Consider the following 16,591-nt stretch of genomic DNA (forward strand, 5'->3'; position numbering starts at 1 on the left):
CAGAGTTATGATGGCTATTTTTGTGCGTTGGAAGCAGATTACAGGCCAAAGTTGTTGCTGGCAGTTCCATGAATGTGAGGCACCAGTGGGCAGAGATGTGTACAGTGGCATCGACCAATGTGCAACCTTCTGATCATATCACTTGTGTAACATTTCACTGGACAAAGATCCACAGAAATAATGCAGCAGTTCTTAGGGTTTGAGCCCTGTTTCAGCATTAGTGAAGGGGTGGCATTCTACTTGGGCTGCTGCATTCATCAACTATCAGGTAGCTATCTTCTTTAGCTTTCCATCGTTGTCAGTCAGATCCAGTTGAAGGGTCTTAACCCAAAATGTCAACTGTCCTTTTCCCTCTACAGATGCTGCCTGACCCACTGAGCTCCTCTGGCCACTCATTTTTTGTGCAAGATGATATTTCTGATATTCAGCATTGACTCAGTGGGCCAAAGGGAGTGTTTGTGAACTCTAACTGAATCTTCAATAATCAGTAAAGAGAACTAAATAATACAAAGGATGCTAAAGAAATTATTGTATTTTCCCCTTCGGCCACTGAAATTTGTAACATCCGCAACAAACTTGACAGAAATGATATTCGTTTTATTACTGAAGGGTTTGACTTCTCATAGAGTCTGCATTTGATTTTGACACTTGTGTCCTGATCTTTGGCTCAAAGAGATTGAGCACGAGCGATTGGTTAACGTTTCCACATAATTGGCCACACTGTGTTTCAGCAAAAGTATGTCATTGATTGATGGTTCTGAACAGAATGGCTGAGTGAAACAAAACCTGGGCTCAGTAATAGCTCTGATACACTTTATTACACACCTGCTGCAGATAACATCGAACCATACAGCACAAGAACAGGCCCCTCAGCCTACGATACCTGTGCTGAATGCGATGCCACACTAAATCTTTTCGGCTTTCTTTTCTTCTACTTATGTTTCTCAAAGGAAAAAAAAATCAAGTTGTGAAATATGCCCTTTTGGAAATAATTTCACTACAAGCAGGAAATAATGTTGAGTACCCTTTTGATAGAGTTTTTCACTAAACTTTAAGAAAAGGTGTTGAAAATTCTGCAAAGTCTTTGGGGGGGATTTTGGTGGAGATGGGACTAAATTACTGTACTAGCAACCAGACCTCTATACCACTTATCCAGAGATATGAGTTCAGATTTCATCATGGTATTTGGAAAATTAAGCTTCTAGTGAAATATATCAGATTTTTAAAAAAAGACACAAATGTGTCGATATGAACTTACTAATTGTAAAAACCCAGCCAGTTCACCAATGTCATTCAGGGAAGGAAATCTACTGTCCTTACCTGGTCTGGACTATATGTGACTCCAGATTCGTTATTACATTTAGCTCGTCTGCCTCAGTTCATGTGCAATTAGAGATGAACTGTGATACCTGTTTCACTGTTGACATTTGCTTTCCTATGAGCAGATGAAGGAAAGTGGATGGGGAGAGTGTATCATGACAATATACTTTTAAAAACGTTGTTGAAGGATACAGCAGGATATAGCTCATATGGGTGGAGAAATAGCAGTTGGAATTTAATCTGGGCAAGTGTGTGGTGTTTCATTTCAAGAGATTAAATGTAAGGGGGAAGTATACAGTTAATGGCAGCACCCTTAATAGCTCTGATGTTCAGAGGGATCTTGAGGTCCAAGTCCATAGGTCGCTGGAAGTGGCCACACAAATAGAGTGGTAAAAAAAGGCATGTGGCATGCTTGAAGGGTTTCAGCCTGAAAGGTCGACTTGCTGCCCGACCGAGTTCCTCCAGCACTTTGTGGGCAGGCATGCTTTCATGGGTTGGAATATTGAATATAAGAGTGAAGAAGTCATATTGCTGCTGCATAAAACTTTGTTTAGGCCAAGCAGAATGCCATGTACAGCGCCTAGATCCAGGATACTAATAATCAGTGGAATTTTGTTAATTGAAAGAAAGATTACTGAGAAAGCTCTGAGGGAAGAGAGTACTGGAGATCTGAAACTCAGTACCTGGCTGTTGGTGAATCCAGTTAAAATTGAATAGCTGGTTAATTTGTAACGCTGCCGACAGAACTCCTGGATGTGGGAGTAACCTAGTGTTAACATGTTGGGACAAATGGACTGTTTTTGTGTGGTAATTAGAGTATGGTCTCAAGTGTCAGGAATGGACTGCTTAATTATGAGTGATTCGGACCGACAGATGAAATGATGCAGTCTTGCAATGTAAAAGGATTCAACCATGTAATCTCTCTGGGTAATTGTATCCTTAGGAACGTGACTCATAGTAGCATTTGTCTTTCCTCCACTCAGATTACCATCCAGAGAGACAGTGAATTGGACGTCACTGCTCCTAAACACGGAAGAGTTGATCTACACAATGCTCCTCACGTTGGGGGCAATACCTGGGCTGGTGGTACCGGTCAGTATGGATGAAGTATTTATTTTTTTGCTAAGCTGTTGGAAAAAATAATTATGTCCTATCTGCTGGAGTCATAATGCAAGTTAAAATAGAAATTAATAAGAGCATGGGAACTTGCTAAAAACAGTATGCAGACTTCTGCTGGATGGACCATATCTGACCAAGCAAGCTCACCCATTGCAAATGTATTTGTGGATAAAATCAACAGATGGAAAATAATGTTACCAACAGGTATTGGCTGGCTTATTGATGTATCGATCTAAAAACATGCTGATTGAAGTACTGAGCATTCTGCACTGAGCCTGTTCTCTACTCAATAAGCAAAAATACAGTCAACACACACAAAATGCTGGTGAACACAGCAGGCCAGGCAGCATCTATAGGAAGAAGTACAGTCAACATTTCGGGCCGAGACCCTTCGTCAGGACTAACTGAAAGAAGAGATAGAGATTTGAGAGGGGGAGATCCAAAATGATAGGAGAAGACAGGAGGGGGAGGGATAAAGCTAAGAGTTGGAAAGTTGATTGGCAAAAGGGATACAGAGCTGGAGAAGGGAAAGGATCGTGGGACGGGAGGCCTATGGAGAAAAAAAGGGGGAGGGGAGCACCAGAGGGAGATGGGGAACAGGCAAGGAGTGATTGTGAGAGAGACAGAGAGAGAAAAAAAGGGGGAGGAAATAACAAACAAATAAATAAATCAGGGATGAGGTAAGAAGGGGAGGGCAGCATTAACGGAAGTTAGAGAAATCAATGTTCATGCCATCAGGTTGGAGGCTACCCAGACGGAATATAAGGTGTTGTTCTTCCAACCTGAGTGTGGCTTCATTTTGACAGTAGAGGAGGCCATGGATAGACATATCAGAATGGGAATGGGACGTGGAATTAAAATGTGTGGCCACTGGGAGATCCTGCTTTCTCTGAGGGACAGAGCGACATTGAGGGAGAGGTTGTTTGCTTGACACCACTGTGTCAGGGTGATGACTTCTTCCCTGTAGGCCACCTCGGTATTGTTTGAGATAAGGCCAGTCAATGTAGTGTCATCAGCAAATTTAATTAGCAGATTAGAGCTGTGGGTGGCGATACAGTCATAGGTATACAGGGAGTAAAGAAGGGGACTCAGTACACAGCTCTGAGGTGCTCCTGTATTAAGAGTCAGGGGATTGGAGGTGAGGGAGCCCACTCTTACAACCTGCTGGCAATCTGACAGGAAGTCCAGGATCCAGCTGCACAAGGCAGGGGAACGATTTAAAGGGGAACTGAGGAGAAGTTTCCCTAACAAGAGGGTGATGGGTATATGGGACAAGCTGCCTAAGGCAGGTACTGTATCAATGTTTAAAAGAAATTTGGACAGTTACATAGACAGGAATGTTTTGAAGTATATGAGCCATTTACGGACAAATGCTCAGTGGGCACCTTCGTTGGCCTGTTTTCATGCAGTATAACTATGACTATATGATTTTGGAGGATTTGGCAAAGATATATTGGTGATATTTGTCTACTGATTCAAAAAGCCTGCTGAGACAGTCCAGGTATAAAAAGCTCAGATGAAGACAAGGGTCACTTTGTCTGATTGACCCTGTATTTTATGCCATACCTTTTTTTCCCTCAGTCAACCAAGGGTTCTGCTGAGGTGGGACGGTGGTGAATTAATGTCTACCTTCACCATCTGCGGCTCCCAAGATGTGCTCCAGAGTCTTACCCTGAGCTTTTACTGTCAGAGGGCATTGTGGTGTTGTAAGGTTGTCAGCAAACCTGTCTCTTCCCCCACGTTGGGAGTAAGGTCCAATGTCTTGCATGCTTCAGTGAAAGGGTCAACAATAACTTGAGGCTCGTCCTCTCAACATGCACAAACATTTTCTGCATGTTGTATCTCAATTGGACTATCAGCTAATCTGGACTTAAAAGCAGCAACCTGTTGAATACCCATTGTTACCCTGTGTGGTATTAAATCGTGTTGAGAAGTGACCTCCACAAATCTGGGAACTCTCCAGGATACTCCTGCCCTTCCTACTAATAGTAATTCAAAAGATTCTTGAAACTGAGTAGCAATCCAGTATTTTGGGTTTGCTTGTCTTTTAACGAGGCTCTGGCATTACCAAAAGGTACCTCAAGGCAGAAGCATGGCAGGGAGGAGATACGACTCTACCAAAGGAGGTGTAAGGTGCTCCTTCCCTCCGTTAGCCTGCAGGTCACCCTTGAACAAGGTGTAGCACCCGTTTAGCCCCCGGATCAGGGTCACATGAAGTCATGTGACCATGTGGTGGATTGTCGTATGAGCAGCGGGTGCATATCACATCCTGGTTCTGCAACAATTGACGCCAGACAGACAATCTCTGAAGTGGATTGATAATAACTGGGGTTACCATTTTGTAAACTCACTGCCCAGAAGAAGGCAAAGGCAAACCCATTCCTTGGAGGAAATTGCCAAGAGCAATCATGGTAATGGATAGAGTAAAGAATGAGATCAACAGCATGAAGAGGATCTTCCCCATTGGCACAGTTAAGAGACCATGATTGCTCACGTCTAATGACACAGCACATAATGATGATGAGCCAAGAAGTGGATACTGGGACAGTGTTTCCATGCTCCTCAAGCCTTCCTTTAAGTGTATTGTGCAGTTTCCTGGAGCTGAGGAACATCTTGAGTTCAGTTTCCAAATTCAGCAAGATGGGAGGTTAGAATACTGGCATCACCAAAGTCCCGAGGGTGCCAAATTTTTGAAGTCTTACTGTAGCTGATGGAAAGGTTCTGCAATGCTTGGTAGCAAGTTATTTGCTACAGGACACTGAGCCTCTGACCTGCATTGTAGCCAAGGACTATGTACCATTGATCCAACTGAGTATCCTGTCAATGGTGACCAGCCCCACGACAATCACCGATAGGGGGATTGGCAGAAATTTTATTTGACAACCAAGCCAAGGCTGAAAGTTGTCCATGTACTAGTTCACCCAAGTCATACATTTAAGCAGTGTTTCATTGTCTGGCAATGACTTGTGTTGGAAAACATTTGTACCGCTTTGGAGAAAGGGCACAGAATAACTGTAATTGGACTGATCTTTAAAGAGCTGGCAGACACAATGGGCCTAATTTCCTCCTCATGTCTTTCTTTAAGTGTGTTGTTCAGGTTCCTGGAGCTGAGGAAAATCAGTGAGCTCAGTTTCCAAATCCAGCAAGATGGAAGGTTAGAATGCAGACAGAGACTGTCCAACGTGTATGTCCCACTCTATCTACACTTTTCACTGCCTTGATAAAGTAGCTAGCTTAAAATACCCCTCATGGCCCAGACATTCTCTATTTTCCCCTCTTCAATCACCAGAAAAAAAAGTCCCCAGAGCATGTACAGTTTAGATTCAAGGACAGGTTCTATCCAACTGTTATAAGACTATTGAATGGTCCCCTAATGGACTCATGACCTCACCACCTACTCACCACGGCCCTTGTACATATTGTCTACTCACACTGCACTTTCTTTGTAATACTTTATCATGCATTCTATTATTGCTTTTTCCTTGTACTACCTCAATGCACTGATGTGATTGAATTATTTGTATGGATGGCATTTAAAACAAATTTTTTTGCTGCACCTTAGTACATGTGACAATAATAAACCAATTTTTCAAATTACCAATTTACAATGGGTTCTCTCTGTGAGATGCTACTTTGTTGACGTCTGCTTGTTCATTTCACTTCCTGATATGATAAAGGAGGTCCTTTAATCATGATTTACAAGGTGACAAAAAGATAATCAAGCAGAATGTGTCCAGGGAAATCAGAAAGTAATGTTCAACTTCTCAACTGTAGTTGGTTCTCTGAACCAGTGCCGTAGCGTTTTAATGAGACGCTGTGATACACTGCAAATGTGTGCCAAAGAAAACAGTCCTTCTGGAGTAAACACAAGAGCACCATCAGCACTCAGACCTGGACACCACATTCTCACTGTTGCTCCTGTTTATTACTGTCACACATTTCTCTCTGCTGAGCTGTCTTTTTGTGATGCTAGGTTGTACATACTGTAACCTGGCATTTTGACAAAAAATTCAATAGAAGAGTATTAGGTACAGTACTGTGTAAAAGTCTTAGACACACACACACATATATATATATATATAGCCAGCATGCCTAAGACTTTTGCACAATACCGTATTGTATTGCAGTGTACTGCTGCCACAAAAAAAGCACATTTCTTGGCATATATGAGTGATAATAAAACTGATTCAGATCTGGGTCTTGATTGTGGACTGAGAGTGAGAAGGGGAAGGGAGAGGGGAATCACGGCCAGGAAAAGGGGAAGGGAGAGGGGATTCACGGCTAGGAAAAGGGGCAGGGAGAAGGGAATCTCAGCTGGGAAAAGGAGAAGGGAGAGGGGAGGGAGTGGGAAATACCTGACAAGCATTCTGTAATAATCAATAAGCCAGTTCTTTGGAATCAAATGACTTTGCCTGGTGTCTCAGGGACTGGGTGTCTGCACCCACACCATCTCCCAATACAGGCACTCCGCTGCCACCACTCCCACACCCCTCCTGTGGCACTCCATCCTCACCATTCCCATCATCCTTGGCTCCTGCCAGGTTTACAAACTCGCCTTCTGCTCCACATTGACAAATGCAGTACTGTGCAAAAGTCTTAGGCACCCTACCTATCTGTATAAGTGTCTTAGACTTCTGCATAATACTGTATTAATAAAACGTCTTGGCCCAAAGCATAAATTGTTTATTCTTCTCCATAGATGGTGTCTGACCTGCTGAGTTCCTCCAGCATTTATCTGTGTGTTGCCCTGGATTTCCAGCATCTGCAGAATCTCGTGTTTAATCACAAGTCAGAAACTTTTAATCTACCTCTGCCTGCAGCAGCTTATATAATAGTATATGCAGAAACTTGTTAAAATGACTCCTGGTCTATAATTCTAAAGCTAAACTGCTTCAGATGGACAAATACAGTAAGAGTTGCTCCCACATCACCAAATAGTTATCTGGTCCCAACGCACTACATTATTTACACAAATTCAACAAGACTAAATAGATCGGCAACACTTCATAAGTGCATAAATTAAGTTAATTTATCAAGCTGGAATGAAGTATTGGAGAAGGAGCACGTGAACGTGATCCCAGTGTGTCCAGGTTGAATTCATAAAGAGTTTGGGGTACAGAATCCTGAGAGTGCATAAAGGGATCTGTGAGCAGGGCCTCAATGAGTTTTAAAGGGAGTATGGGAAACAGATTCAAAAAGTAAAGGGAACATGGGAAGCAGGGATATGGAAGATTTAATGGGAGAGCAGGAAACAGGGATCCAGAGGGTTTAAAAGGAGAGCAGAAAATGAGACCCCAGTGAGCCTGATGCTGATTTCTGAACAATCAGATAGCGGATTGTCAGAGATTTACTGTACAAGCCATGAGTCAGAAGTATGACAGTCTGTTCAATGCACCCCTCGTGTTGAACAGTGGAACCAGCACTATACCTTAACATTAGGTCAGAAAATAATAGAAACATTGAGTAAAATAGTACGGAAACAAACCCCTTGATTACCCTGAAGCTAAGGCATGTACAATATCAATGCTTAAAAGATATATGGATGGGTACATGGATAGGAAAAGTTGAAAGGGATATGGGCAAATGGGACTGATGTAGATGGGCTCCTTGGTCAGTGTGAATAAGTTAGACCAAAGGGTCTGTTTCTGTACTGTATTACTCTGTTGATCTACTAACTGGAGTTCAAGATTTTTAAAAAGTTAGCTTCTCACAGAGGATGGTATATCTACTGTGGTAGAAAACAGATCACCTGGAATACTTAAAGATAAGGTGGATGGGAAATCAAGGATTTGAAGACCATGGTGAACTGGCACAGAAGAGGAATTGTGGCCTGGGATAGATCATTGTGCCAAGTGGCCTATTCCTGCTCCTTTTGCCTTGTGTATAGACTCGAAGGTTGGCCATGGTAGAAAGGGTATTTGAAGAGAGCCTGACATAGAAAAAAGAATGAGAAACTGTTTTTGAGACAGTGCTTGAAATCTTAGGGCAATTTCCAGTGATATAAAGAATAGTGAAAAGTATTCTGAGGCATTACAGATTTAGTTCTATAATTAAATATACTTTCTTGGTGGCAGTGGTCACTGCATTGAGCAGGCTGAGTATCTTGATTATGGGAGTCGTTTTGTTTCACCCTATACCTTCTGCAACTTGTCACATCAACAAGAGTTGCACGGTATCACAGAATTCAAGAACAGGAGAAACCTATATGCTGGTTTTTAACAGAAATCTGTCACTAGGTTTTAAGTGAGGCCTATTAATTTGGATGTCTGTTTGAGAGGCTGTTGGGTGTGTGTGTATGTATGTATGAGAAAGAGAAGCTGAATATGTGTATGTGAGACTATCAGTGTGTAAGAGAGAAAAAGACTAAATATCTGTCTGTGTGAAAGATATTTTGAATGTGTCTGTGTGTGAGAGAGTCTGTCTATATATGTGGGATAAACTGTATGTGTGTGAGAGATTGAATGTGTCTCTGTTTGAGAGAGACTGAATGTGCCTGTGTGTCTGAGAAAGAAACTGAATGTTTGTGAATGGTAGCTTTTGAAAAGGTATTTTAAAAAGAAAACTCATTTTTAAATGTAAATTGTGCATGCAAAGTTCTTTTTTTATTTTTTGGCTGCATTTTAATTGGATGAGAAAGTGAGCTGATTGAGGCAATAAAAGAAACTGGGAACAATAGCACTCCCCAAGAGGACCACAACCTTGTCGTGGTTTAGAGACTTGTGTGCCTCAATGCCCAGAGAGCTATGCTTCTGGAGTCAAGGCTTTATGGTTTGGCTCTTCATAGGGTTACCCATGCGAAGGGTAGAAGCCAGACGAAGAGTGGTCCCACCGATTGATCCTCCAGATTCAGGGTTTCATCTCAGGGCTAACAGCCTTGACTGGTCAAACAAAACTGTTACGGAAGCAACAATGAAGAATCCTTCTTTACAATGGTGCCAGAAAGTTTGTGTACCGAATGTTCTCTCTTTCTGCATAAATATGGCTTAAAATGTGATCAGATCTTCACATTAGTCCTAAAACTAGATAAAGACAGCCCAGTTAAATAAATAACACAAAAACACTTCACTTGTTCATTTATTTATTGATAAGGTATGTGAATCTCTGGGGCAATGCGTTCTACAAGTGCTATTTGGAGTCAGATGTTCCAATCAATGAGATGAGATTGGAGGTGTGGGTTGTAGAGGTGCCCTGCCTTATAAAAAAGACACACAAAACCAGGTTACTGACAGAGTCTGCTCATCTCAAGAAAGATCGGTTTATGTGCACCATGCCTTGATCAAAACAAATTTCAGAGGACCTTAGAAGAAGAATTGTAGAGAACCATGAAGCTGGAAAAGGCTACAAAAGCATTTCTAAAGACCTGAGTGGTTATCAGTCCACAGTAAGAGAAATTGTCTACAAATGGAGGAAATTCAGCACTGTTGCTACTCTCCCAAGGAGTTGGCGTGCTGCAAAGATCACACCAAGAGCACAATCTGCAATGCTAAAGGAGGTGAAAAAGAACTCAAGGGTAACAGCAAAAGACTTGCAGAAATCTCTAGAACTTGCTAAAGTCTCCATTCATGTGTCCACTATAAGAAAAACACTGAACAAGAATGCTGTTCATGGAAGGGCACCACAGAGGAAACCACTGCTCTCAAAAAAAAACATTGCTGCATGTCTCAAGTTTGCAAAAGACTACCTGGGTGTTCTACAATGCTTTGGGGACAGTGTTCTGTGGACAGATGAGACAAAACTTCATCCCAACTGTGAAGCATGGTGAAAGGAGCATTTTGAGTTGGAGCTGCTTCACTGCCTCAGGGCCTGGACAGCTTGAAATCGTTGACGGAACAATTACCGTAGATTCCGGATTATAAGCCGCTACTTTTTTCCCACATTTTGAACAGCTTTGAACTCTGCGGCCTTTAATCCAGAGCGGCTAATACATGGTTTTTTTTCATGCCGCCTCGTAAACATTTTGCCTCGTAACAGTAGACCAATAAAATTGATGAGTAGTTCACAGAGGTCCAATGAAATTGTACGATAAATCAAGCGCACTTTCACAATTAAATTATTGTAAATCAGTCATTTGTACTCACCCTCATCAACATGGAAAACACTCGAAGAAAAGCATTGTGCTGCCTTTATGGCAGTTACTTAGTTTATAATATTTTCGCTTAGTAATTCATTTGTTAGTTAAAGTTAGAAGTGTTTTAACTATATTTGTTTTCTGTACTACATCCCGGGATGCTATGACGTCACACCCGGTTTCGCCGCGTCTTGTGGGATACCGGTTTGCGATATACGGGAAGGTGGGGGCATTACGCGAGCGCATCAGACCCGAGCGCGTCAGACCCGAGCACATCAGACCCGATTAGACCTGATCGCATTACGCGAGCTCATCAGACCCGAGCGAAAACGCTGCTTTTAAGTTAAAGGCGATCAATAACTTTTCCTGGTAGGCTGCAGTATATATATTTTTACCAGTCGCTAGGAGATATTGGAATGTTGTTCGTGCTGTTCAGTAAAAAAGTATATGCAACGTAATTTGTGTTACCGATACGTATGTATATTTAAAAGTAGCTGTATTACAGGCACGGTTCGAAAAAAAGCATTTGCAATATATATTTGTTTGTTACCATATGGATTTAATTAAAAGTTAAAAAATCCTCACGTGTAATATCTTTCTGTGTAAATATCTCATATTACAACGTGGGACACCTGCGGCCGAAAATCCGGTGCGGCCTATACAATTAAAAAATTGATTTTATTTCTAAAATTAGAGCCAGCGGCTTTTAATCAGGTGCACTCTGTAGTCCGGAATCTACAGTAATTCAAAATTGTATCAAGACATTTTATAGGAGAATGGTAGGGTAGCGGTCTGATATCTAAAGCTTAATAGAAGTTGGATAATGCAACAAGACAATGATCTGAAAGACAAGAGTAAATCCACAACAGAATGGTTTAAAAAGAAGAAAATTTGTGTTTTGGAATAGCTGGTCAAAGTCCTGACTTTAATACTACAGAAAAGTTGTGGAAGATCTGAAGCAAGCAGTTCATGCAAGGAAGCCCACCAGCAAACTAGAGTTGAAGCAGTTTTGTGAGGAAAATTCCTCCAAGTCGGTGTGCGGGACTGATCAACGGTTACTGGAAACGTTTGGTTGAAGTGATTGCTGAAAGCAAAGGTTCACATACTTTTTCCAGCAAATACATGTAATATTGGATAGTTTTTCTCAATAAATAAATGAACAAGCATAATGTTTTATGTTATTTATTTCATTGGGTCCTCTTTGTCTAGTTTTAGGACTTAAGTGAGGTCTGATCATATTTATGCAGAAATAGAGAAAATTCTACAGGGTTCACGAATTCTCTAGCACCACTGTGTCTGTGTGCGAAGGTATTTCTGAGTCTCCACCTGGGACTTGTATGACTGAGAGGAAGTTACCGACACAGTGAAGGAAGCCATGAACGCCACTGGAGATGGAGACCTTCATTGCTGCTCTAAATGTCAGTGGCATAACAGGCAAAAGAAGAAAGATCAATAACACTAGCCAACACACAATCCACAGCCCTATTTGGGACAAAAGCTTTGGCAAAACTTCGAGGATGATACAGAATCTAACTTTGCTGGACCCATTCCACCCATACATATCTAGTATTGTACAGCATTATCTGGATTGTGAATGATGGAATGCAAGTAGTAAAATAGAGCACACTTTCACTGGCTATTTATTCTCCAATATTTCATTCCAGCTTGATAAATTAACTTCATATATGTACTTACAAACTGTTGCCAATTCATTTGGTCTGATGAATTTATATAAAGAATGTAGTGCTTTGGGACCTGATAACAATTTGGTGATGTGGGAGGAACTCTCAATGTATTTGTCCATCTAAAGCAGTTTAACTTTAAACTTATAGTTCAGGGAGTCATTTCTTGAAATGCTTCTGCATGCATAATTATATGAGCTGCTGCAGGCAGAGATAGATTAAAAAATTCTGATCTATGATTAAATGCTGAGATTCTGCAGATGCTGGAAAGACAGAACGCACAAAATGCTGAAGGAACTCAGCAAGTCAGGCAGCATTCATGGAGAGAAACAAACTGTCGACATTTCGGGCCATAACTTTGTACTAATGCATAATTATCTTGTTATTGAATTTTTACCAAAATGCCAAGTTACAATATGTATAGCATTCCTTTATGTAAGTTACTGCGTTCCCAAAAGGCAACCCAGCACAGAGAAATCTGTGGCAGTAGGCACCCTTTATAAACAGGAGCAACAGTGGGAATGTTGCGTCCAGATTTGAGTGATGATAGCACTCTTGTGTTTACTCCAGAACAATAGTTTTCTTTGGCACACTATTATGGTGTATCACAGTGTCATATTAAAACTGAGGCACCAGTTAAGAGAACCAACTACAGTTGGGAAGTTGAATGTTACTCTCTGATTTCCCTGGACACATTCTGCTTGATTATTCTCTTGTCACCTTGTAAATTGTGATTAAAGGACCTCCTTTATCATATCAGGAATTGAAATGACCAAGCAGACGTGAACAAAGCAGCATCTCAAAGAGTGAGCACATTGTAACATGTACAAACAAGCTGGATGAACTCAGCAGGTCGGGCAGCATCCGTGGAAGCGAGCAGTCAACGCTTCGGGCCGAGACCCTTCAACAGGACTGAAGAAGGAGGGGGCAGGGGCCCTATAAAGAAGGTGGGGGGAGGGTGGAAGGTGCCAGGTGAAAAACCAATCAGAGGAAAGATCAAGGGGTGGGGGAGGGGAAGCAGGGAGGGGATAGGAAGGAGAGGTGAAGAAGGAATGTAAGGAGAAAGCACTATCAGTAGTAGAAGAAGGCAGAATCATGAGAGAGGTGATAGGCAGCTGGAAGAGGAGGCAGAGTGAAAATGGGACGGGGGAAGGGAGAGAGAGGGAATTACCAGAAGTTGGAGAATTCGAGGGTGTCAACCGAGAGATCCTGTTTGTTGTGGCAGACAGAGCAAAGGTGCTCGACGAAGCGGTCCCCCAATCTTCGTCAGGTCTTGCCGATGTTACCACCCACTTCAACTCTGCTTCACATTCCCATTCGGATATGTCCTTGCATGGCCTCCTCTACTGCCATGATGAGGCCAAACTCAGGTTGGAGGAGCAAAACCTCATATACCGTCTGGGTAGTCTCCAGCCCCTTGGTATGAACATCGAATTCTCCAACTTACAGTAATTCCCTTCCCCCATCCCACTTTCACTCTGCCTCCTCTTCTAGCTGCCTATCACCTCTCATGACTCTGCCTTCTTCTACTACCCATAGTGCTTATCCCTTATATTCCTTCTTCACCTCTCCTGCCTATCCCCTCCCTGTTCCCCTCCCCCACCCCTTGATCTTTCCTCTGATTGGTTTTTCACCTGGCACCTTCCACCCTCCCCCCACCTTCTTTATAGAGCCCCTGCCCCCTCCTTCTTCAGTCCTGACAAAGGGTCTCAGCCCAAAACGTTGACTGCTCATTTCAACCAATGCTGCCCGACCTGCTGAGTTCATCCAGCGTGTTTGTACACGTTGATATGACCACAGCATCTGCAGTGTACTTTGTGAGCCCATTGTAAATTGAAAATTTGATAATGGAGGTCCTCCACTGGTCGAGGTCAACCATGGATGTTACGTCCTAGCTATCTACGTGATACACACACAGATCATTTAATCACTTCAGTGTCTTTAAGTAGTACAAAGTAAGAGAAATAAACAGTTTATATTTGGGCCAGAGGATTAAGAGTTAAAGGAGAAGGTAAGAATAATGAAACTGAGACAAAAGTTAGCCATGATTGAATGGAAGAGCAGACTTGATGGACTGAATGGCCTCATTTTGCTTCTGTATTTTGTGATGTAAACCCAACAAGTAAAGCAGAGATTGAGCTTACCTGGCTTGTCCCCTCAGTCCCATTTTACACAGGCTAAGCCTGAGGTGTCCATGCTTGAACTTCCGTAATCACTGCCTGTTTTCCTTCCAGGTGGTAGAGACACTGCTGGCCTGGGTGGGAAAGGTGGTCCCTATCGCTTGGATGCAGGACATAAAGTGTACCAGGTGTCCCAGGCCGAAAAGGATGCTGTGCCAGCAGAAGTCAAACGAGCAGCCAGAGAAATGGCTGAGAAAGCCTTCAAAGAGAGGTATGTGTGACCTGGATTTCTTGCTGAAAATATGCACTTTACATTTATTTCATTCTCTTAACCCTTGACTATGCCGATCACCAAAATAGTGGCCAGTGGAATGACTTCCACTACCTTCCAGCAGTCTTAGCTTCATGAAACTGAAGTCAGTGGGTCAGACAGGACCTGTGGAGGGAAGTGGACAGTTAATTTTCAGGTTGAGAACCTTCATCTGGACTCAGAGATATAGGGGACATGGCAAGAGTTGCCAAGCGATAGATGGATCCAGAAAGGCAGATGGGGAAGGAGAGGGTGGAATAGGCCTTTTGGCCCATGATATTGTGCCAAACCAATTAAACTAATGACACCTAATTAAACTAATCCTTTCTGCCTGCACATGATCCACATTCTTCTATTCTCTGCACATTCATGTGTCTGTCTAAGTGCCAATTCAATACCTCTATCATATCTGCCTCCACTACCACTGGCAGTGCATCCACCACTCTGTGTAAAAATACTGGTAAGCAGATGTGGGAGTCATTGCTTGCAGTGAGAAGGTGCCAAGCAATAAGCAATGGGCAATAAAAAAGTAAGGTATTAACGGAGCAGAGTTGAATTGGGGAATTGAGACTTTCGCTCGAGGCTTCGGTGAGGAGTGCTGGAGTATAGGGTGAAGTTTCTGTCTAGTTTCTGTATTAGTGCCTAGCTAGAGTAGTGACAATGGATCCCAGGTTAGTGGTGTGCTCCTCTTGCAAGATTTGGAAGATCTGGGAGACCTCCAGTACATCGAGTGAAGCTTCTTATAGGTTATGTATGGGACAATCTGTAGGGTTCAAGCAGGCTTCAATTATACTGGTGCCCAAGAAGAGCATGGTGACCTGCCACAGTGACTATCACCCAGTAGCACATTCACAGCGATGAAGTGTTTTGAGAGGTTGGTGATGAAACATACCAGCTCCTGCCTAAGAGACATCTTGGATCTGCTCCACTTTGGCTACCGGAGCAGCAAGTCCACAGCAGATGCCATCTCATTGGCTCTTCATTCAACCCTGGAACATCTGGACAGCAAAGGTACATACATCAGGATGTTCTTTATTGATTACAGCTCAGCATTCAATACCTTTGTTCTATCAAAGCTAATCAATAAGTTCCAAGACCTTCGCCTCAATACCTCCTTATGCAATTGGATCCTGGGTTTCCTTACTTGTAGACCCCAGTCAGTTCAAATTGGCAACATCTCCTTCACAATCTCTATCAGCGCAGATACACCACAGAGCTGTGTGCGTAGTCCCCTGCTCTACTCACTTTACACCTATGACTTTGTGATTAAGCATAGCTCCGTTGCCATATTCAAGTTTGCTAACGCCACCACTGTTGTGTATCAAAGATGGTGATGAATCAACATTCAGGAAGGAGATTGAAATTTTGGCTGAGTTGTGTCACAACAACCTCTCACTCTATGTGAACAACACCAAGGAACTGATTCTAGACTTAAGGAGAAGGAAACCAGAGATCCACGAGCCTGTCCTCATTGGAGGGTCAGAGGTGGAGAGGGTTGCTGCCTGGCTTGCTGAGTTCCTCCAGCATTTTGTGTGTAGCTTGGATTTCCAGCATCTGCAGATATTCTTGTCTTGGAGTACTGTGTTCATTTCTGGTTGCCTCATGATAGTAAGGATGTGGAAGCTTTGGGACTAGGTGAGAGTAAGCGTTCGGCACAGACTAGAAGGGCCGAGATGGCTTGTTTCCGTGCTGTAATTGTTATATGGTTATACAGGGTGCAAAGGAAATTTACCAAGATGCTGCTTGGGTCAGAGAACATGTTTATGGGGATAGGTTGAGCAAGCTAAGGCTTTTGTCTTTGAAGCAAAAGACGATGAAACGTGACTTGATAGCGATGTATACGATGATAATAGACATTGATAGAGTGGACAACTAGTATCTTTTTCCCAGGGAGGAAACGTGAGAGGGCATAATTTTAAGGTGATTGGAGGAAAGTATGGGTGGATTCTTGTGGCAGGCGTTTCACACAGAG

At 42.6% G+C, this 16,591-nt stretch overlaps 1 protein-coding gene across 2 annotated transcripts in view; it reads left to right on the forward strand.

Annotated features, from left to right (window-relative positions):
- The window catches only part of vwa8 (von Willebrand factor A domain containing 8), a 501,727-nt gene that overhangs the window by 418,045 nt on the left and 67,091 nt on the right, over positions 1-16,591 (forward strand). For both annotated transcript variants that reach the window (XM_073046008.1, XM_073046009.1), the window contains exons 38-39: positions 2,304-2,412; positions 14,424-14,580. In XM_073046008.1, the coding sequence (XP_072902109.1) occupies positions 2,304-2,412; positions 14,424-14,580 (266 nt within the window). The remainder of the gene's footprint in view (positions 1-2,303; positions 2,413-14,423; positions 14,581-16,591) is intronic.

This window comes from Hemitrygon akajei, chromosome 5 (assembly GCF_048418815.1).
Source record: "Hemitrygon akajei chromosome 5, sHemAka1.3, whole genome shotgun sequence".
In the NCBI taxonomy this organism is placed as follows: domain Eukaryota; kingdom Metazoa; phylum Chordata; class Chondrichthyes; order Myliobatiformes; family Dasyatidae; genus Hemitrygon; species Hemitrygon akajei.